The sequence below is a fragment of the Xenopus laevis genome, chromosome 3L, assembly GCF_017654675.1.
Source record: "Xenopus laevis strain J_2021 chromosome 3L, Xenopus_laevis_v10.1, whole genome shotgun sequence".
Lineage (NCBI taxonomy): Eukaryota > Metazoa > Chordata > Amphibia > Anura > Pipidae > Xenopus > Xenopus laevis.
Genome location: NC_054375.1, coordinates 121,921,414 through 121,945,648, shown reverse-complemented (window position 1 = coordinate 121,945,648; position 24,235 = coordinate 121,921,414). Strand labels below are relative to the sequence as shown.

The 24,235-nt window shown below is 40.2% G+C and overlaps 2 protein-coding genes across 6 annotated transcripts in view; one reads left to right on the top strand and one right to left on the bottom strand.

The window, feature by feature from the left end:
• Window positions 1–8,496, bottom strand: part of asb7.L (ankyrin repeat and SOCS box containing 7 L homeolog) — a gene marked incomplete at its 5' end in the record, with an annotated part of 32,420 nt that extends 23,924 nt beyond the window's left edge. The window contains 2 exon segments of the mRNA NM_001095858.1: window positions 2,222–2,266; window positions 8,374–8,496.
• Window positions 8,497–8,701: 205 nt separating this feature from the next.
• lins1.L (lines homolog 1 L homeolog) lies at window positions 8,702–22,437 on the top strand. Of its 5 annotated transcripts, none has more exons than XM_018253265.2 (8): window positions 8,702–8,990; window positions 11,958–12,171; window positions 15,551–15,747; window positions 17,100–17,189; window positions 17,656–17,797; window positions 19,399–19,995; window positions 20,572–20,740; window positions 21,115–22,437. In XM_018253265.2, exons 2-8 carry the CDS (start codon window positions 12,045–12,047, stop codon window positions 21,983–21,985), a joined length of 2,193 nt encoding a protein of 730 aa, XP_018108754.1. In that variant the 5' UTR covers window positions 8,702–8,990; window positions 11,958–12,044; the 3' UTR covers window positions 21,986–22,437. The 5 variants fall into 5 exon arrangements, with proteins under 5 accessions (XP_018108754.1, XP_018108753.1, XP_018108757.1 ...); XM_018253264.2 differs by lacking the exon at window positions 8,702–8,990 and adding an exon at window positions 8,996–9,132; XM_018253268.2 differs by lacking the exon at window positions 8,702–8,990 and adding an exon at window positions 9,506–9,816.
• The last annotated feature ends 1,798 nt before the right edge of the window (window positions 22,438–24,235 follow it).

Here is a 24,235-nt window from a genome sequence, read left to right as displayed (position 1 = left end):
GAGATTAGTCGCCATTGCTGGCGACTAATCTCCCCGGATCTGCCCGTGTGGCCAGACCCTAAATGTTGCAAAATTGTAACAGTTTAGAATCTGCACCTGAATCACTGAGCTGCCAGACTCAAACACCAGAGACAGTGACATTCAACTTTAAACTTAGATTTTGGAAAAACAGTAAAAAATAAATAATGGGAAGTGATTGAAAAAAGTCTTTATTTCTGGGGAACAATCTGAAAACAACTGAACTGGAAAAAAAACAAAGTGTTTGGAAGGTGAACCACCCCTTTAACTAAACCCAGAAGGATTAGTTTCCCTCCAATAAGGATTAATTATATCTCAGTTGAAATCAAGTACAGGTATGGGACCTATTATCCAGAATGCTTGGGACCTGGGGTTTTCCAGATAATGGATCTTCATACCTTAGGTTAGGGTAAGGGCACACCTGGAGATTGGGGGAGATTTACCCGCCTGGCGACTAATCACTTCTTCTTTGGGGCGACTAATGTCCCTGACCTGCTTCCCTGTGTCTTCTGTCTACTTCAATGAAAAAACGCCTGCGCCAATGCACTCATGGTGCTTCGATTTCCAAAGTTGCCCAAAGTTTGCTCGTGAGGAAACTTCGGGCGACATCAGAAATCGAAGCGCCGTGAGTGCATTGGCGCAGACGTTTTTTCATTGAAGTAGACAGAAGACACAGGGAAGCAGTTCGGGGAGATTAGTCGCCCCAAAGAAGAAGCAAGTAGTCACCGGGCAACTAAATCTCCCCGAATCTCCAGGTGTGCCCTTACCCTACAGTCTATTAGAAAATTATGTAAACATTAAATAAGCCAAATAGGGTTGTTTTGCTTCCAATAAGGATTAATTATATCTTAGTTGGGATCAAGTACAAGGTACTGTTTTATTATTACAGAGAAAAAGGAAATCATTTTTAAAAATTATGAATATATTGATAAAATATATATATATATATATATATATATATATATATATATATATATATATATATATATATATATATATATATATATATATATATATATATATATATATATATATATATATGACTTTTTGTACAGGGGTAGTACCAAACTATTATAGTATGTTAAGGGGTGATGCAAACATCTAGTTTAGTAGATTATTTTGGGCATAAAACTATTTTCAGTAATTATTTCCTATTTTTGGAGGGCTATTACAATCCACAGATCTTAACATACTTTAGGAGCAAACCTAATTGGAACTTTTCAGAAAATGCACCGGATTACTTCCCTCCAATATATCACCACTTTATAACATAATAAATAAAAGGGTCTGCTTTAAATAAACCACACCTGATCTGCCATTAAAACCACTGCCTGTTTGCTATGAGAGAAAAGGAATTACAAGCAACCGAACAATATTCTTTCCAAACAGCAAAGCATCAAAACAAAAAAGTAAAATAATGGAAAAACCCCCATGAATAAATACAGTTAAATAAAAGACAACTTGTTAATGTTTTTTTGCCTTCCTCTGGATCAACTAGCAGTTAGGCAGGTTAAATTGTTGAAAGGTTGAACTTGATGTCTGTGTGTCTTTTTTCAACCTAAGTTTGTTAAAGGAACAGTAACACCAAAAAATTGTGTTTTAAAGTAATGAAAATATCATGTAGTGTTGCCCTGCACTGGTAAAAAGGATGTGTTGCTTCAGAAACACTACTATTGTTTATATAAACAAGCTGCTGAGTAGCAATGGCGGAAATTGAAAAAGCCACATGGCACAGGATAAATAGTGGATAACAGATAACACCATTATGTTCTACAGAGCTTTTCTGCTATCTGCTGTGTAACGTGAGCCTTTTCTCCTTTGAATGGCTGTCCCCGTTGCTACAAATCAGCTTATATATATAAAAAATAGTAGTGTTTCTGAACAAACACAGCAGTTTTACCAGTGCAGGGCAACCCTGCATTATATTTGTATTACTTTAAAACACTTTCATTTTTTATGTGACTGTTCCTTTATCTATGTTACTATGTTTTGGGATAGGTCTACTATATCTACAAGGTGAACAATCTTTTTAATGGTTACATTATCATGTACTTGGGCATGTCCTGTTAAAACATCAACACTGCTCTACCTTTTCCTGTAAACTGGGACAGAGCGTGAGTGTATCAATCACCAAGGAGATATTTTGAACAAAAATCTGGACACTCACTCAGCAAGAGAGATTAAAAAACAAAACCCAACTTACCTTTGATCTTTTCCTTTCACTTTTTTAATTCCCAGAAATGCCAACCTGTAATGTAGTACAGACAAAACATATATAAGGGACATGCAAAATTGGGGGAAAAAAACATCACGTAAACAAACAAAAATAATATCTGTTCCATGACAGCTGAGGCCTTATCCTATCTAAACGTTCACTGGGGCTGCACGATGCAGTTAAAGATGTGTGTGGCACTGTAGAGTTATGGAAACGATGATCATTTATAAAAAGTCACCTCCAAGCACTAACATTCAAATGGATAACATGTACACCAGGCTTTGTGAGTCAGGACCCAAACATGAGACCCCCATGATGTGTGGGATGAATCTTCATGCACTTCTTTTATACAATAAAATCTCTTCCTATAATAGACAGCAGTAACTCAAATGGAATGTCATACATTTTAAACCACTTCTTGGGTCGTTAAGCTTCTCCCCCAACTTTATGCTAGAAAAAGTTTTTATAACATGATTTTTTTTTCCCAAGTGAAAAATTATGTTACTCATGTTTTTCCTCCAAAATGCATCAGTTACTAGTGCTGCAGAATTCTGCACTGAAATCCATTTTTCAAAAGAGCAAACAGTTTTTTTTTTTATACGTATTTAATTTTGAAATCTGACATGGGGCTAGACATATTGTCAGTTTCCAGCTGCCCCCAGTCATGTGACTTGTGCTCTGATAAACTTCAGTCACTCTTTACTCCTGTGCTGCAAGTTGGAGTGATATCACCCCCCCTCCCTTTCCCGCCCAGCAGCAGAACAATGGGAAGGTAACAGATAGCAGCTCCCTAACACAAGATAACCGCTACCTTGTAGATTTAAGAACAACACTCAATAGTAAAATCCAGATCCCACTGTGATACATTCAATTACATTGAGTAGGAGAAACAACAGCTTGACAGAAAGCGGTTCCATAGTGCAGCACTGGCTCTTTCTGAAAGCACATGACCAGGCAAAATGACCGGCTGCCTACACACCAATATTACAACTAAAAAAATACACTTGCTGGTTCGGGAATTACATTTTATATGGTAGAGTGAATTATTTGCAGTGTAAGCAGTGTAATTAAGAAATAAAAATTACATCATAAAAATCATGACAGAATCCCTTTTAACCTTTATCAAATGTGTTGCTATTTGTATGTTTCCAGCATATATACGGTGTGATCTTTTGGCTGGACAAATGGAGGTTTTTATGCTGATTTAAGAAATCAGAGACTAAAAAAAAAACAAAGTTACACGGTATGAATGTCACAACATCTTCTGTGGAATAAGAATAATATATATCTTGGGAAGATATGTACCATTTGAGGAACATATAGTTTTTTTAAAAGTGAACTCCAACCAATTTTTTGTTTTCCATGCACAATAAAAGAACATGTAACATTATGCAGTTTTTTGCAAGTGCAACTGAAAGCAGGATTTGTCTCTACCTGAAGTGCTAGTTCTAACACTTGAAACTATTTAGCAGAAGCAATTGACAGAGGAAACAATATTCTAACAAGACACATGGAAAGAGCAATAGTTTTGTAAAGAGGCTCATGTTTACAACTCTTAAAGGGGTTGTTCACCTTCACTTTTTTCAGTTCAGTTGGTTTCAGACAGTTCACCAGAATTAAAGGCTTTTTCCATTTGTTTTCAATTTTTGATTTTCTACCATTGAAGTGTAAAGTTTCATTTTTCACCTTCTACTGCAGCTCTGGGGGGGGGGTTATACATTGATATATTTAGTTGATACATTTTTAATCTTTGTCCCTGCTGAGAATCCCTGAGTTTCATTAAAGGCAGCTGTTAGAATTGATACAATAGTTGCTAATATATAGATACTGCTGAGAAATGGATCAACTAATGTTGATCATAAGTCTGTATGAACAAACTGTAGCAACAAACTGTAGCAACAAACTGTAGCAACAAACTGTAGCAAATTGTAACATTTCAGCATGCAGCGCCTAGATCACTAAGCTGCCAAACACAAGAGACAGGAACATTAAACTTGAATTTTGGGAAAACTGTAAAAAGCAAAAAATGGAAAGCAATTGAAAAAAGTCGTTATTTATGATGAACAATCTGAAAACAACTCAACTTGAAAAAGTGTTTGGAAGGTGAAAAACGCCGTTAACATTTAGGGCAGTGGTTTCCAAACTGTGAGATGTGCAGTATTCAAAGAAAAGTAGTATCGGTGTTGACCAACTCCCACAGTGCTACAGCAGTAAAGGGAAAGCAGCATACTTGACAGACTTGACAGCAGCACTGCCCAAAATTATCCAAGTAGTGGATAATCATCAAAAAGAATGTCACCTGGGCCTTCAGTTGGAGACAGCCATGTAATATACCCCAAACCTGCCATGCATGAATAATACATTACCTACCTACCTGCACAGAAACCAGAACATTATTTTAAAAAAGTGCTTTTTCTTATCAAATGCTTTGCTATTCGTATCACAGTGGGCACCTATTTAATACCAGTTTTTAAATGCAGCAACATAGTAGTGCACACTTATTGCATAAAACAAACTGCTTTGATTGATTTGACTGTTAAAAGTTTAGTGGTTGTGTACTTCTAGGACTAGCAATGTGTACTTCTAGGACTAGCAATGATAACGCCACATATGGCACACTATCCATACGCTCTACAATAGATCAGCAAGTAAGTGTTTGCACCAAATCTCACCCTAAGGATAATGCAACACATGGCTGCAACTTGGCCTGCTGAAAAATAGAGGCCAGGAATCAGCCCCTTCCATTACCTGTGCCCAGCCTGGGTGCAAGCAAACGCAGGGAATTTCGGTCACGAAATGCAAACTCTCTCACTTTGCCTGCACCAAGGCCGACACAATGGTTCTGGGTGCAGGCAAGGTATGGGACTGGTACAAGAATAGGGGCTGATTCCCGGCTTGTGTTTTTCAGTCTCATATAACAATAGCCTAAGTGTCCTTTAGGCTGGGCTCTCAGATGTATCTTTGAGTGCAAAAAATTATTGTCCCCAAACTCACTTATAGTTTGGACCCACCGGAGCTGCTCAATTCACTTCCAAGTGGGGAGACACACAGTTTGGGAACCACGGTCTTAAACATTAATAGTTATAAACATGAGCCTCTTTAAGAACTATTGCACTTTCCATGCGTCTTGTAAGAACATTGCTACGAGTTTATCTAAATGCCCAACCACATACCAGATCTAAATTTCTAAAAAAAACAACTTAATAAACTGCTATCGCTTCATTCTGGATCTTAGCATATGAATCAGTAACATGATGTTCCAAGAGGGAACTAATGGTGCTTTATCTTTCTTTAAATGATTATGGTCTTTGTATTTCCCATGGATTTAAGCCAACTGATTAACAAATTTGAAGTCTTGCTGTTAAAGGGGTTGTTCACCTTTGAGTTAACTTTTAGTGTGATATTGAGTGTGACATTGTGAGACAATTTGCAATTGGTTTTAATTTTTTATTATTTGTGGTTTTTGAGTTATTTAGCTTTTCATTCAGCAGCTTTCTAGTTTGCAATTTGGTTGCTAGGGTCCAATTACCCTAGCAACCATGCATTGATTTGAATAAGAGACTGGAATATGAATAAGAAAGGCCTGAATAGAAAAGAACAGTAATAAAAATAAGCAATAATGATACATTTGTAGCCTTACAGAACATTTTTAGATGGGGATGACATTACTAAACACCACTTATGTGTATATAACTTATAGGCTATTCAAGGCTCTTGTAATAAATATAACTAACCTATTGTGAAAGGTGTTAAATACTGAATGCACTTACATTGTGCTTTTATATTAACAGTGTGTGGTGGGGACCACTGATATTTAATGCTGCAATACGATAAGTTTGTGTGGGGAAAGTGATATTTATATTTATTAGTAGATGGATATTTAAACTACAGATGATAAAGGAATTCAATTTTGACAACTCCTGGAAAACGCACGTTATTTTTTATTTGTTTTGTTCTTTTATTAGAAAGTGAAGGTGATCTGGCAGATGGAATAATAGACAGTAAGGGCAGAGACACACGTGGAGATTTAGTTGCCCTCTTCTTCGGGCACTAATCCCCCCCAAATTGCCTTCCGGCCGGCTAGAATCGAGATGGCTGGCGGGATGGCACTCTGAGCGCTTCGTTTTCTGAAGTTGCTTCATGAGTCCATCCCGCTGGCGATTTAGATTCAAGCTGGCGGGAAGGCAATTCGGGGAGATAAGGGTAAGGGCAAATGCTGCAATTTCGGGAGATTAGTAGCCCAGTGACAAATCACTTCTTTTTCGTGCAGCTAATCTCCCCGAACTGCCTTCCTGTCGGCGGGATGGCACTCGGAGCGCTTTGTTTTCCAAAGTTGCCTGAAATTGCCTCATGAGAAAGCTTCACACGACTTCAGAAAGCGGAAGCTATCAGACTGCCATCCAGCCGGCGATTTACATTCTAGCTGGCGGGAATAGCAGCGTGTGCCCTGGCCCATAGTCGCCCGGCGACTAATCTCCACATGTGTCTCTGCCCTAACAGATTGTTGCCAAATTAATGGACAGGGGCATTTTCAGCTGTTTGAGTTGATATTGCTTTCATATTGTTACAGGCAGTGTTTTCAGATGATTCATAATCGGGGACATAAATCCCAAAATAAACGTTTGCCTAATGAAAATAAATGTCATCCTAAGCAACGTCATATGCGTTGAATAAATACACTTTGTTAAAAAATCATTGTCTGTCTTTTATTTTCTGCACGGCTGTACCAATGTAGCAAAGCCAACCTTGCATGATTTCTCACCATTCGGCTTATCAGCTGGCTTCTGCTACATTGCTTCTATAGTCAGAACCATCAGGGCAAGAGACAATTCCAGTTGCAGATATATATATATATATAGATATATATATATATATATATATCTATATCTATATCTATATATATCTATATCTAGATCTATATCTAGATCTATATCTATATATATCTATATCTAGATATATCTATATCTAGATATATATATATCTAGATATAGATATATAGATATAGATATAGATATAGATATAGATATAGATATATATATATATATATATATATATATATATATATAAAACAATCCTAGTCAGGTGCACTCTCTACCAAAAAACATCCGCCTGGGTGCTGGTAAAATTAATACTATATTCTCATCTCACAAACCGCACTCCAAGGACTTGTCAGGTGCAAAAATCAAAATGCCTTTATTTCAACGTTTCGGCTCTCACATGTGAGCCGTCTTCAGGAAAGTGTTCCTGACAAGTCCTTGGAGTGCGGTTTGTGAGATGAGTATATATATATATATATATATATATATATATATATATATATATATATATATATATATATATATATATATATTTACACATGTTTAAAGCCATTGACAACGTGTGAGTGACAGTTTGGAAAGTTGCATACAGACAGTGAGGATCATTTATTAACACAGGGCAAATTTGCCCATGGATAGTTACCTATAGCAAGCAATCGGTGATTAGCTTTTTAAAGCCAACTGCAAGTAGAACAATGAATGCAGCAATTTAATTGGTTGTGATAGGTAACTGCCCATGGGCAAATTTGCCCAGTGTTTATAAATGACCCCCAGTGACCATTTATTTCAAGAGGCAAGAGATTGTTTGAGGGGTTTAAAAGCCTTTTAGTATTGTGTTCACATTGCCCTACATAGAAGGGATTTTCTGATGGACTAACTAGGCCTGACCCCTTGTAAAACCCTTGCTAAGAGGAGGGGCCCAGTAATATCTAGTTATGCCACTGCCAGGGTGTATTTGCTCTCGGAAATAAAGTACGAAGTGATGCAAAGCAAAAGGCACTAGGCCTTGAAGCCTCACCCAACGGGTCTGAAGCTATTGTAAGACTACAACTAGCAGCAGTGGATTAGGAGAGCCGTAGAGTAGGCGATTTAGAGTCTCGGCCGAGCAAGAGAAAAAGCAATGGCGACAGTAGGGTGGGGGCGCATACCTTGCAGGAAGTGTCTGTTTTCACAGGGACTGGGTTGGAAGTGAATGAACACTACAGCTTTGTAATAAGTAACGGGCCTGCCAGAAAGAAGCAGCTGCAGCCAGGCCAGGGAGTGCCCGTGTGGGGAAGTAGTGAGAGCTACTGAGCGCCTTCGTAAGGTAGAAATCACACTCACCCGTGGGGCACACCGCTGCCCAGCGCCACACACCGCTCCGTACTTCCCGGGGCCTGCCCCATAACCCACCGCGTTAACGGGAAGCAGATAGAACACCCGCAACCAATCAGCACCCTCTGCCGTAAACCGCCTCCGGTACGTCGCAAAACATGGACGATAGAAAATACAAAGCGCGTGCGAGAAACAACTCTGGCGCCCACGTCACGCGCTGCACTTCCGAGCTCGCAAGTGGATTGGACAAGCGTCCTCCCGTAAGCTCCGCCCGCTCCGTTGATGTTTCTAATGGTTGCCAGACAACGGCGGCCGCTGCTGCTGTGGGCGGAAACGTGGTGGCGCACATGCGCTCAAATGTTGTCATTGGTAGTGTTGCTGGGATTTCCGTCAAATCGGGCTAGTTTAAGACAGTGGCGGGTTTTCAAAACACAAACCCATCAGGCTATGAATTCGGCCTAAGTCGTGGCGTTTCCGCGGAAATCCACCATTTTTTTATTTTAACTCCCAATGTAGTTTTCGGCGAGTGGTTCCTGGCCTACCTCTCCTTTTTTTCAGTGAGACATCAATTAGGCAGTGCATGCTGGGCAAAGTAGTTTTCCTTTAACGCGTTTCCTGGTGCCAAGGTAAATGTAAAACTACAATATCCAGAATGCAATGGGACTGTCTGGTGCTGAAAGAAGCGCCCGTTCTACTCTTCCTAGCAACAGCTCCGCCCTCTTAGTCCCAACTTGTCTGCTGTGCAGAACCTTCTTCCAGCTACATTTGGTACGTGATTGTACTACTTCTCTTTATAATCTGACAGCATGGCTGCAGTTATTTTACTGGCATGTCTGCCTTATGCAATGTGCTGCTGAATATATTTCTTATTCCTTCCAACGTTTGGAAAATAGAAAGAGGGACAAAAACATTGTAGGGGAACATTTTTAGTCCGCGCCAAATTTATGGTGACACCCCCAAATACATCCTTTATACAAAATGTGTCATGTTATGGAAAGTTTGAAGACATTTATGGGGTTTTTAATGTTCAGGTTTTATGTATTATTACAGTTTTGTTAATGAAGGTGAAATTGCCCTTTAAGCTGCCAATCACAGACAGTTTCCCCAAGAGACCTGCTTATCTTAGTATTGTTAATAGTTACAATTGTTTCTTTGCTTATCTTAGCGCATTCTGGGCTCTTTTTCAAAAGCCTCAGTTTTAGAAACGTTGTATCTTTTTCTGGCTGTTCAGTACAGGAGATCAAAGAGAAAGTCGGGACGTTTCAGCAACAATCCGGGACTGCAGTTTGAGTGGTCAAAATCAGGACTGTCCCATGAAAGTGGTTGGGAGGTGTGATTTCGGCAGTGACATTCCTATTCACATGGGGCAGTCCTTTACGAAATGAGACTGAGACATCACCCTAACATTTTATAAAGCGCTGCCACCTGAAGACTGACCGGACATGGACCACAGTTGGGTACACCCCTTTGTCATTAAATGCTTAGGGGTCCATCACTGTGTCTGTCATGAAGTGCATGGGGGTGCGCACAATCAGGGTTGGACTGAGGGGTCCGGGGGACCACCGGGGCTCTGCTTCAGGAACCCCCTGTGCAAAATTGCGCCCACTGTTTTTGCTGCAACCGGTAGAGTTAGAGGCATGTTTGCAAAAGCGCACGCATTGTTTTTCCGCGATTGTCAAAGAGGGAAGGAAGGGGTGCAGGGTGAGAATCTGGGCTGGCGGGGCCCACAAGAACCGCGGGCCCATTGGGTTTTTTTCCTGTATCCCGCCGGCCCAGTCCATCCCAGCCCACAATATGTCTGTTGTTCCAACCATGTTAAAAAGGGGTGTGTTTATGTTAACTGGGTGTGGTATTTTGGGGGTCACAGTGGGCATGTATAAAAATGTGGCCAATGTGCTACATGCTGCAATTGATAGTGTCCCTCTTTAACTTTTTTTTTTAAATGTTGGGAGGCACGCAGTGATCTTACTCCAAGTTAACACAATCACTCCCCTTTTTACCACAGTTGGAATGATAGACATATTGTGCCCCCCTCATGAATTTCATTACACTCTGGCTGTAGTTACTGACTTGTTTGAGATAAGTTAATAACAAATTATGACAGGTATCTGGTAATTTATACCTTCCCATCAGCAATGACTTGTCCAATTTGCAACTTGTTCTCATATCATATAATTGCGCTGTTGCAGTGCAGGGATGCGTTTAATTTTTTGCAAGATGATATGCATGTTAAAGGGATGGTTCACCTTTAAGTTAACCTTTAGTATGTTATAGAATGGCTAATTCTAAGCAACCTTTCAATTGATCTTTATTTTTATTTTTTTTATAGTTTTTAAATTATTTGCCTTCTTCCAACTTTCAAATAGGGGTCACTGACCCCATCCAAAAAACAAATGCTCTGTAAGGCTACAAATGTATTGTTATTGCTACTTTTTATTACTCTCTCAATTCAGGCCTCTCCTATTCATATTCCAGTCTTTTATTCAAATTGGTGCATGGTTGCTAGGATTATTTGGACCCTGGCAACCAGATTACTGAAACTGCAAACTGAAGAGCTGCTGAATAAAAAGATAAATAACTCTAAAAGCCCAAATTATAAAAAAAAAAAAAAAAAATGAAAACCAATTGCAAAATGTCTCAGAAAATCTCTCTGCATCCTAAAAATTAATTTAGAGAACAACCCCTTTAAGATAGTAGGGAACTAAAAAACTGCCAATGATAACTCTACAGCGCAGTAAATTCTGTGTCAATATTTCATGTATTTATAACTGGGTGCTATCAAAAAGGAAAAACCTATGGGATAAAAACAAAAAAACACAATATCCGTGCATTTAATTTGTGTTCTGATGTTTTCATCTCTTTTAAATACAGGAATGGGATTTGTTATCCAGAATGCTTGGGATCTGGGGACTTCCGGATAAGAGGCCTTTCCGTAATTTGGATCTTCATACTTTAAAGTCTACTTAATCATGTAAACATTAAATATTATTATATCTTAGCTGGGATCTGTTACAGAAAAAAAGGAAATCATTTATAAAAACATGAGTTATTTGTTTAAAATGGAGTCTAAGGGAGATGGTCTTGCCTAAAGGTGGCCATAGTCGAAAAGATCCGCTCGTTTTGCGACATCGCCAAACGAGCCGATCTTTCCCCGATATGCCACTAACGGGCATGGCTATATCGGGGGTAATCTGAACGTTCGACCCTATGGCTGAACAATCAGATTACAATGAGAGCGCAATGGGCTCGGTCGGGACAATTTGTCCGATTGACCAAACAAATCCTCGATTCGTACGATAGGATCTTTGCGTCTATGGCCACCTTTACTTCTGAGCTTTCTGGATAACTGGTTTTCGGATAATGGATCCCATACCTGTATAGACATAAATAATCATTGTTTACATGCTGGAATAAGCACCCTTACCATAAATTAGCTCTTAATCAGTGTTAGACAATAAAAACTGCAGGCATATAGGCTACATCAGATATAGCAGTGTGTGCCACAGGACAAAACAGTTTTTTGCTTCATAATGTAGCTTTTATTTCGAGCAAAGCATTTCTGAATTTGTCCTAATATGTTGTCTTTATTGCAGAAAGCACATCATTTGGGTTCAAGGATGAGTGTGCAGTCAGCCTGTGCTGATCAGTTAAGCAAGGAGCCCTGCAGCTAGTCAAATGAGATGGAGGGTCTGTTGCCAGGCTTGCGAGAGCTGTACAGGGTGATCCTGAATGCTGGTTCCCTGCAGTATGATACCCAGAAATGCGCCGCTTTCTTAGCTCCTACTTCTACAGTATTACTCAGTACAGGTGACTAACATTGATTTTTTTTTCTTCTGTTATATATTCAGTCAGAAATAAAAATGTATGTGTAACCTTGGAACAGCTTCAACAAAGCAGCATGTTTCTTTTTCTTGTGCATTTGTAGAAGAATAACTGCTGCTGTTAAAAAAAAAAAAAGTAATAAGGTTGAAATATCACAAATGTAATGCTAACGTTTAAAAGTAAAAATGGCTAGGATATAAGAGGTGCCAGTAAATGTAGATCTGCAAAGCAACAGCTGTTGTTATGGATTCAGAAGTCATAGCTGTCAGAGCTTTGTTGGTATTTCTTAAAGGGATTCTGTCATGATTTTTATGGATGTTTTTATTTCTAAATTACACTGTTTACACTGCAAATAATTCATTCTACAATATAAAATGTCATTATTGAACCAGCAAGTGTATTTTTTTTTTAGTTGTAATATTGGTGTGTAGGCAGCAATCTCAGGTCATTTTGCCAGGTCATGCGCTTCCAAAAAACTTTAGGATGGAACTGCTTTCTGGCAGGCTGTTGTTTCTCTTACTCAATGTAACTGAATATGTCGCAGTAGGATTTGGATTTTACTATTGAGTGTTGTTCTTATATCTACCAGGCAGCTGTTATTTTGTGTTAGAGAGCTGCTATCTGATTACCTTCCATTGTTCTGTTGTTAGGCTGGGAGGGAGAAGGAAGGGGGGGGTATCACTCCAACTTGCAGTACAGCAGTAAAGAGTGACTAAAGTTTATCAAAGCACAAGTCGCATGACTGGGGGCAGCTGGGAAATTGACAATATGTCTAGCCCATGTCAGATTTTAAAATTAAATATAAAAAACCTGTTTGCTCTTTTGAGAAATGGATTTCAATACAGAATTCTGCTGAAGCAGCACTATTAAAGGAGAAGGAAAGGTTAAAACGAAGTAAGCCTTATCAGAAAGGTCCATCTAAATATACCAGTAAACCCCCAAAGTAGTGCTGCTCTGAGTCCCCTGTCAAAATAAACACTGCATTTCTTTCCTTCTATTGTGTACTCATGGGCTTCTGTATCAGACTTCCTGCCTTCATCTTAAACCTCATTGCCCTGGGCAAGAGCATGCTCAGTTTGCTCCTCTTCCCCCACCCCCCTCCCTTCTCTACTGTAATCTGAGCCCAGAGCAGGGAGAGACTCAGGCAGGAAGTGATGTCACACCACATTAATACTGCAGCTCCTATCCTAAACAAACAGAGAGCTTCTAGAGCTGTTTACTCCGGTATGGTAAAACATTCTACAGAATAAATATAGCATTCTAGCTTGCACTATTGCAGCTAATCTATTGGCAATAAAATGCCTCTGTAGCTTTCCTTCTCCTTTAACTGATGTGTTTTGAAAAATAAATATTTTTCCCATGACCGTATCCCCTTAAAGTGGACCTGTCACCCAGACATAAAAAGCTGTATAATAAAAGTCCTTTTCAAATTAAACATGAAATCCAATATCTTTTTTTTGTTAAATCATTCATAGCTGTCGTAAACTCATTTAAAAATCTCAGCTTTCAATCAAGCAATTACTTTCACTTTCCATTCAGCACTTCCTAGATGTCACTGCTCTCCCTACATTCCACCAGCTCTCTTAACCATTTAATTGTGTAACCAGTGCATGGGGATGGACATCAGGTCCCCCATTCTGGTGCACAAACAAGATTCTGAGATGATACAAGGCTTGCCTTAATAACAGTGTCCACAAAATGGCTCCTGCCTGTTTGCTAGAATTATGAGTTCCCAAATCAAAGGAATCAAGATTCAAATAATTTATATAGTGTAATCACGTTTTATTTTGCTTGACAAACATGATAAACTATGAGTTGGGATATTTTTTTGCAGCTGACAGGTCCCCTTTAAGGCTACTGCCAGACAAGGCTTATCTGCTTGCTCCAGGTTTTGGGTCTAGAGACACTACGGCAGACAGGCAGAGTGTATTGCGGCTTAAAATTGCATACTTGTTTTCAAGACTGTTATCCTATTTGTGTGTCTGCACCCAGGCCGATGCAGTGCCTTTCAATTCAGAGGCCAGTGGATGGGATGATTCTCATTCTGCCTCTAAATGCAGGCCCACAATCAACCCCATCTGGCAGTAACCTTATAAATCTACCTACCACTGGTGGAGTAACAGTCCAAATAACTGAAAATTTGGTATGGTAGCGCCTTTGGCATATATTGCTGTGGTCATTGTCATAAAATACTGGGGGGGTCACATTGCCATGAAATGCTGGAGCATGACATACAACTAAAGGCTATGAAAATTACGCATGTCACTTTAGGGGGCAGATTTACATATGGTCGAATATCGAGGGTTAATTAACCCTCAATATTCGACTGGCGAATGTAAATCCTTCGACTTCGAATATCGAAGTCAAAGGATTTACCGCAATTAGTTCGATCGAACTAAAAATCGTATGATTTGAATTTTAATGCATCGATCGAACGGTTTTTCTACGACCAAAAAAACATAGGAAAGCCTATGGGGACCTTCCCCATAGGCTAACATTGCACCTCGGTAGGTTTTAGGTGGCGAAGTAGGGGGTCGAAGTTTTTTTTAAAGAGACAGTACTTCAACTATCGAATGGTCGAATATTCGAAAGATTTTTAGTTCGAATCGTTTGATTCGAAGTCGTGGTCGAAGTAGCCAAAAAAAACATTCGAAATTCAAAGTTTTTTTTAATTCTATTCCTTCACTTGAGCAAAGTAAATGTGCCCCCAAATATAGGTGGTCTTACAAGTGGCAGGACTAAAATTGGTGTCATACTTTCACTCTACCTTTTTTGATTCATTTTATCCGGCTGTTAATGGATGTTGCTGTGCCTTGTGTAGTGGCTTGTGCCAGAGCTTCTCTCTCTGTGTTGCCTGCAGACGTGGCTAGAAGGATTGTGAGGGCAGCGCCATTATTTCTCTGCCTTGTTATCTGTAAATATTCATATTATGTGTAAGCAAATGGTGGGTCTTTTATTGCTGATCAGTTTAGTGGTGTGCAGTCAGACACTAGTTTAAGCTATAGGATGTGGCTTCTTACTGATTGGTACCGGTTAATACTACCTACAGGTGAAAAACTGCTCTCTGTGTTTCCTTTGAGACCGAGTAAAGGAATTTGCAATGCGTATGCATTCATTGTTATCCTTTAAACTAGTGCGCATTGCTAAGGAAGCTTTCACTGTATCATATACTGTATACCAACAGGTGTCTCTGCTGACACTTGAATAGCTAAAGTCAGAAACTCTTATTGTTATTAAAGGCCCTTTTATTAACAGCTTACTCAGCACTCCTTTTTCTGTCTGTGAATTACAGTTTGTATTACCGACTGCCCAATTTTTGCACTAGTGCTAATAACAGACACCCCCTGTGCACCATATTTTTCAGATATTGCAGGTTCAACGCCACCTGATAATGTAGGGAATGTGCCTGTATGGTGTGCACGGGACATAACAGCGCTCCAGCTGTCTCTTATACAGATGCTGATCAGCAAGGCAGAGGGTCGCAGCACAGATCCTGATGTAAAACGCCAATATGTTTGTATAGTGGACCTGCTTCAGCAAGCTGACCTGGATTCAACTTTAGTAAGAACTGCCAGTGTATCTAATCTTACAAGCTTTATAATGATTCTTTTTACATATTTATTATTATTAGGCAGAGTATTCATGACTGTGTCCATGGCAAAAAAGAGGAGCACACCCTCAAAAAATAAATCAAGTGCCTGGGTGCCAGTAAGGCTTAAGGTGGCCATACACGTAAATATCCGCTCGTTTGGCGATGTCGCCAAACTAGCGGATCTCTCCCCGATATGCCCACCTTGAGGTGGACAATATCGGGCTGATCCGATCGTGGGCCCTAGGGCCCAACGATTGCATCCTAACGATGGGCAACGGGTGGTCGGAACACGGGACCGCATCAATGAACAGATGCAGCCGCGATCCAACGGATTTTTTAGCCCCGACAATCGACATCTGCCCGACTTTCGGCCAGATATCGATCAGGGAAGCCTGTCGGAGGGCCCCATACACGGGCCAATAAGCTACCTACTCGCTCTGTCGGCAGCTTTTATCGGCCCGTGTATGGCCACTTTTAGTCATTGTACAAAGTACAGCACAAAATAACCAAAAGAGACCGCTCCAGCTCTCTGCTGTTCCCATGGCTAGGTGCTCAGTCCTCCGTTTCCCCGCTGTATCCACACGACAAACTCCAAAAACTGAACAGCACTTCTGGACATAGGCTCATAGGACTATGATTAAGGGAGCTACTCGAAAAACACGTTAGGTACCGTACTCTCCAGCCGTTTGCTACAATAAATCTTTGTCCAGAAGTGCCGTCCAGTTTTGGAGTTTGTCACAGCACCAAAATACACCAAAGTGTATTTATTGGTTCAAATACACAATAAAACCAGCAGAGTGCTGTACTTTGTACAATACCTATAACAATAATTATCTATCTATCTATCATATATATTTATGTGTGCATGTAATTGTAATGCTATATTATAATGAAAATAATTAAATTACACTTAATGGTTTGACGTTGGATCGCACTGCTTGGATCACAGAAATAGCTTATAGGGTCACTGTGAATAACTGCAGGCCTAGTCTTTCCGGGTTGGCCAGTATCCCAAGCCATTATTCGGGGGGGTCAGTGTAAGTGTTGGGTGTTTTCATCTGTTTGTGTTTCTGGCTTTTTAATGCCATTATCAAGTTAGTAATGTTCCCAGCAGCAAGTTTATTGTGTATAGACACAACACTGGAAGTTGCCTAGCTGCCTATAGAGTCTAAGAGAGATTATATAGATAGAATAGATTAGAGTAGATTTGTTTTAGTGCATTAGTACCATATGCTTGTCATGGCTCGGGAGGCGTTACAAAACACAGAAGCCAAAATGAAGATCTAATTAGCTGCTGTTTGATATAATTTTGTCCTTGCAGATTTGCATCTCCATGGCTTCTGACAAGGTGCTGTCTCATCTCTCTTCCAAGTGCCTCTCCAGTTTGGTGCTATTCCAGTTTAAAAGTAAGGTAAATGGATCAAGCACAAGTAGCAGTTTGCCTATGAAATGGAATGGGACAATGCATAATGTGGTGTTAGTGGATTTTATATGTACACCTTATGTGCCTTACCTGTATTGAGCACCAGAAAGGTTAGTTGTATAGTTTACATTACTTGGCCTAGATTACTATTCTTGGATGAGGGTTGCGACTAATGTGATAGGTGACCTCCACCAAAATAATGAATAAATGTAATTTTGTATAAGAAATGAAAATATAATTCTATGCAATATACATTCATTAAAAAAATGTTACCTGTAAATGATATTTCTGTTGAAAGTCAGTTCAGTTGTCTGCACTGCTTATCTTTAATCTAAAAAAGGCAGCTGTCCTGGAGCCAAGACTCTGATTCCCACAGTGCCTTGCACGCGTCTTTGCTTGTCTGTTAATCCTACTCTTTATTTGAGCAATGACCGTTGGTTTTCCCTTTCCCCAGAATGAGGTGAATATCCGGTGGCTTCAATTCTGCATGAAGTCACTGAGTGAATCCCCAAGGTGCTATACACTGATGCCATGTCTATCTAGTCTCGTATGTGTGTCCAAGGAACTCCTCAGGGATGAGAACTTACAGCAAGGAGGTAAGAGCTTTAACTATGCTGCAGTTCTACTCATAGGAATGTTTGTGTTGAATTCCTCTACGTTTCTTCTAATTGATATCTGCTTTTATCGGGAGTTTTAGATCAATAATTGACAAATGTCAATTGTTGTAAAGTTCAAGCCCCATTTTCTTAAATTAATTATCTGTAGGATAATTTACCTGAAACAGACCTGTGTGCCCTAAATGCTTACCCTCAATGCTAGATATAAAAAGGTGGCTGTTTTCATCAATGAACAGTAGATAAGAGTGAGTTTAAATTTCAGGCTTTTAAAGGGCTATATCCTACAAATAAAAATGTTCACAAAGGTTCAGCTCATGAAAATAAGAATCATCCTAAATACAATCTGATAACTATCAGTGCCAGAAAATAATTTATTTGTGTGAACATGTGTGTAAACATTTTAATAACACAGATAATAAATTGCATCGATCAACAGTTGGCAAATAAAAGCTGCAGATTTGGCCTCTCAAGACCACTGTGGCAGCTTATTGGCCCACCTGTGGGATCCTCACAAAGTCCTGACTCATCAGTATCTGGTTGGGCAGGTTTGAACTTCCTGTTGGTGGGAAGTTCATTGCCACGGTGCTGCATTCCTTTTCCGGCAGGTTTCTGTGATTTTAAGCCTGGGGATCAAACAATCCGATAATTCCAAATTGGGTAAAGATATGCTTATTTAGTAACCTCAACAAAGGATCTTACCATTTGTCTTTAGAAAATAAAGACAAAGATCTGATTTGGTTGCTATGGTCACTGCACTGGTGCAATTTAGCACCTATGTTCATGAATCCGCACAAGATGAATCTTAGATTACATTTGAGTTTTGATGATAGTTCCCTTTTAACATATAAGCATTTGCCTGGGCCATTTCAGAGCCCCCCACCCTTGAAATACCAACCTGTTCATAAAATATTGGAGAATGTTTGAGTTTGCATTGCAACAATAATAAAATAATAATATAAAAAAATGTTCTTTCTACTCTTGAAGTGTACTTGCATGTCCAGTAGAGGTCAGTATTAGTGGCCACCATGGCTCCAAAGTGGCTGTCTTCCACAGCATTGTCCAAGACTGTGTTCTTGCTATTTGACTGCACCTTCTTAAAGGAGGCATTTTGTGTAAAAAAAAAAATAGGAACGTACCAGTGCGTTATACTCATTTAGATATAGAAGAATTGTGCTTTAAAAGTAGGCTGATTTTATTGAATATTTCCCTCTCTTCCACTTCCTGCTCCAGGAACCAATCAGCAGCTAGCAGGACCTGACAGGGAACTGAAGCCTGTCTTTGCTTGTATAACCGCAGTGCTGTAATTGGCTGTCCCCCTCCTACTGTGCTTCTGGCCCACCCCTCATTTGAAACAGGGACAGGGACCGCAGAGCAGCACGATATGTTGGCGCTATATAAATACATGCTAATAATAATAATCTTTAGGGAGCTCTAATAAAAGTGCAATTTTTAAAGATATCATTTTTTTTCATTTATCCTGTATGTCTCCTTTAAATGGTGCATGGCAACTACTCTTGAGCCGAATCTGTTACATAGACTATACAGTATGAGAATGTGATCTGGTCTCACTTGTGTTCTAGATATTCTACAGGCACTCCTTCAGCCTCTGGATCCTGCATTTGAAGGATTATGCTCTTCTCTTCTTTCCGATGTCAGAGCAAAGCACTGCCAAACACCTGCACTAGACCCAGAGTTAAGCTGCTGCATCTCCTGTCTCTTGGACCTGATCGAGCTCTTGGTCGCACTAAGGATAAAATGCCAACGGAGTCTTCCTTTATGCCACAAAGTTCTTTCTGTGACTATTCCCCAGGCTTTTACACTCGTATCTTCTTCCCCTGTTGCATATTATGTTAAAAGGCAGTTCATCTTGGTCCTGAAAAAAAGCCTTCTGAAAAAAGCAGGGGAGGATTTCTACCCTGTTCTTTATAGCTTGTCACAGCCTGGAGACCCTGTGCTGGAGCAGGAAATTATGATCTTGGTGCTAGAGCTGCTGAACTCCATACACCAGGGCTGGTTGCTGCAAGTGCCTGTAAGCGACAGAATCAGCTGCTTTGGTGGCTCTAACAAGGCATCGGAAAGTAGCCCTGACCTAGTAGTCCTGGCGGCAGTGTGTCTTTCTGTTCTCAAAGCTCTAGAAATCCAGCTTCTAGAAGTGACTATATGCAGCATTATCGAAGGTAATAAAGAACAATACAAGCTGTATTGCCTGTGATATGGAACAATGTATATATGTTCTATATAATGTATAATGGTATATCAAAAGTCATTATATTCACTGCAACAAAATATGGGGGGACACGTTTAATTTTCTTTAATTATAAATATATGTTCTTTTGGACCATACAATATTGTATAATGTCTATAGGCTACCTGACAATTGTATGGCACAGGACTGTTGTAATCAGTTCCAGATCAGTCCTGTGCCACCACACTGGAATTGTTTTAAAGGCTGTAGTTGACCTTTCTCCACTGGTATACGTACATCTACTGTCGTAGAGAAAACACTGTATGTGACACTGCCCTTATAAGTAAAAGCATCTGTGTATTGACTTTCATTAAACTCCTAATTCCTTTATTTAATGGTCTCATTGAGCTTTGAATTCTTTTCAATAATAAAACAGGCGGGGATGGGATTTGGGTAGAAGCATAGATATTAACATTTCTGATCCAATGTTTTAAAATGAAACCAAGCTAAAGATAGATACGAGGAATTTGACAAATTGGGAATATTAAGATGTAATTTCTGTTCCTAGATAAACTACAGTCTGTCATGGATCAATTACTGGCTTTCCTAAGGCATCATCTAGGGTGGCAGAAACCGTGCCACCCCTGTGAATGGGTATCTCTCATCTTTATCGAGCAGGATGATGACATGTTAGAAGTGGCAAACATTCTGCTAAAGCTGTACCTTCGCTGTCAAACGTAAGCATATTTATTCATATTTAACCATAGCAGCTGCCATATAAGCTTGTTGTGGCATTACTTACTGCCTGATTCTCTTCCTGCTCACTCTCTGGGCTCAGATTACAGCAGGGAGGGGAGGAGGGAAAAGGGAGAGAGGAGCAAACTGAGCATGCTCAAGCCCTAGCCCTGGAGGTTTAAGCTGAAAATAGGAAGTCTGATACAGAAGCCCATGTGTACACAATAAAAGGAAAGAAATGCAGTGTTTCTTTTGAGGACTCAGAGCAGCATTACTTTGAGGGTTTACTGGTGTATTTATATAGACCTTTGTGATAAAGCTTACTTAATTTTAGATTTTCCTTCTCCTTTAACATCACGTTTGTTTGTTGTTTTAGCCTCTGGTCTCAGGTCCCTGCCTGTGCTTATCCTGGAGGTGAAATGGAAATATGGGATGGAATATCTCATCGGTTTGGATGTGACCCCCACTGCATTTTTATTTTGTTGCTGAATAATGTGGCATTTGACACTTCAGTCCTGCTGGATTTTCTCATATCCTCAGAGACCTGCTTTCTGGAATACTTTGTAAGGTACTTGAAACTTCTCAAAGAAGACTGGCCTCGCTTCTGCCTGACATGCACTTTATTAGAATTGGCATCTTGCCGTAAAGGATCTGCCAAGGACGTTCCCAATGACGTTCCCAATAGTTTCTCTTTACAGGGACAGACAGCAAGTGTAACTGCTGCAGTGGTGCCGCAAAATCTTGCCTTTGTGAATCTTCAAGAATCTTTATCTCTGCCTACCAGCATCAGTGATCCAATAACCAAGAAAAATAAAGGGCCCATTGCTCCTTCTCAGGTCTCAAGCTATGAATGCACTTCCTCTTTGGGTGCCCTTCAACGCCTTGTAGCCTACGACAGCTCAGAAGATTCTGAATCGGAATGCTCCGAAGAGCAGGATCATCCTGTCACTGTACAGATCCCAGGAACTGACAGCACAGATATATATAAACAGATGGGGAAGCTGAAACTGAAAGGAGAGTATCCAGCCTTCAGCGCTACCCCGGCCCCAACAAAGACCACTGATAACACAAACCTAATCACAGGGACCCTGCTGAAATCTGCAAGGTGCTTGGAAGAGCTGCAGCAAGCCATTAATAAATTGCACAAAAAGCAGCTCTTCCCATATAACCCATCTGCCTTACTTAGGCTATTAATACATGTCTGTACTTTAAATAGAGAGATGCGAGAAGGGAAGATTGCTCATTAAGTGCATTATAGAGCTATAATGCCAAATCCTCCTGGTTAAATATATGTGAATACTGAACCAATGCTTGAGTGACATTTGGATAATTAAGCGTTATTCTGTATTTCAGCTCCTGTGAGCTACGATTGTTGAGGTTATGTTCACAGTGCAGCAAAATCCTGTTAAGCCTCTCTCTGTGAAATCTGTATTTAACAAGAGCCTAGTTTGGGCTGCAATAAGGTGAAATCCTTTAAAATTGTAGGCTTTTGATTATACATTCCTGCAGAGTGTTTAGATAAGTGGGATTGTGACCTTATGTAACACAAAACTAGTGAGCCACCAGGGGTGTACCACTTAGGGTGCTATTTCACTTTGTCCTATACTGGGACAGTTTTCGTGTCTCTTTCAAAATAAGTGTTACTTTGAATGTTTCACATTAATCTCTACAATTTTTAAAACACTGGTTGTTGACCTGTTATATATCCTCAGTCTTTCATTTCTGGGCTTTGTGTCATGCTCTCTCTGCCTCCTTTATCAGCAGGAATCTAGATCCTGTGGGTAAAAAGAGCCTTTATATCAATGTTCCTAACTAGCCCCTTAAAGGAGAATTCGACCCATAATAAAAAAAACTCCTTCCCCCTACCCTGGGTAGACCTCCCTCCCTCCTCCCCCGGGCAAATGCCCCTAATGTTTTACTCACCCCTACGTGCAGATTCTGGCCTCAGAGTTCACGGCAGCCATCTTCTTCTTCTCCGGTAATCTTCGTGTCTTGACGGCATTTTCGACGCATGCGCAGTTGGAGTAAATTTCTGGTCCCGAACACTGTGCATGCGCCAAAAGTCTTTGTGACTTTCGGCGCATGTGCAGTATGAGCCCGGTATGGAAATTTACTGCAACTGTGCATGCACCAAAACTTCTGAAAAAGACAGAAGAAAGAAGATGGTGCCCGTGAACTCAGAGGCCAGAATCTGCACGGAGGGGTGAGTAAAACATTAGGGGCATTTGCCCAGGGGGGCAGGTAGGCTGGGGGAGGAGGGAGGGGGGAGGGGGGTCAGGCTAGGGGGAGGATTTTTTTTATTACTGGTTGAATTCTCCTTTAAAGGAGAAGGAAAGCTACGGAGGCATTTTATTGCCAATAGATTAGCTGCAATAGTGCATGCTAGAATGCTATATTTATTCTGTAGAATGTTTTACCATACCTGAGTAAACAGCTCTAGAAACTCTCTGTTTGTTTAGGATAGGAGCTGCTGTATTAACATGGTGTGACATCACTTCCTGCCTGAGTCTCTCCCTGCTCTGGGCTCAGATTACAGTAGAGAAGGGAGGGGGTGGGGGAGAGGAGCAAACTGAGCATGCTCTTGCCCAGGGCAATGAGGTTTAAGCTGAAGGCAGGAAGTCTGATACAGAAGCCCATGAGTACACAATAGAAGGAAAGAAATGTGCTGTTTCTTTTGACAGGGGACTCAGAGCAGCACTACTTTGGGGGTTTACTGGTGTATTTAGATGGACCTTTCTGATAAGGCTTACTTAGTTTTAACCTTTCCTTCTCCTTTAAAGGAAAAGCAACACTTGACAATATAATGTACTGTTGTCCTGCACTGGTAAAACTGATGTGTTTGCTTCAAAAAGACTACTATAGTTTATATAAACAATCTGCTGTGTAGCCATGGGGGCAGCCATTCAAGCACAGGATACACAGTAGATAGAATCTGAAGAATCCCATTGTTTGCTACAGAGTTTATCTGTTATCTGCTGTGTATCCTGTGCCTGTTCTCCTTTTTCAGCTTTGAATGGCTGCCCCCATGTCTACACAGCAGCTTGTTTATATAAACTGTAGTAGAGATTCTGAAGCAAATACACCAGTTTTACCAGTGCAGGGCAACACTGCATTATATTTTCATTCCTTTAAAATGCAACTGTTTCTTTAAATAAGCAATACTGTTAGGTCTGGGCACACTGGTCATTTTGACTGTAACTGTGTTTTAGTCGAGAATACCAAAAATTGCCTATAGAAGACACAAGTGGTGACAGACAGCTGCTGCTTAAAAAAACTGGCTGTTTTCTGTCTGTCACCACTTGCGGCTGAATTTCCCACACTTTGCTCTCGCTGACCAGTGATTTTTACTGCCACCATTACTGAACCAGTCTCTGCTATGGAGAATAGATATCCTGGTGCTACAAGTGCTTGCACTAATCCAGCTACACAAGTCCCAATGAAGCAACTCTCTGTTGTGTTTGACGGGACAACGTGTATTCATGTGAGATCACAGCAGC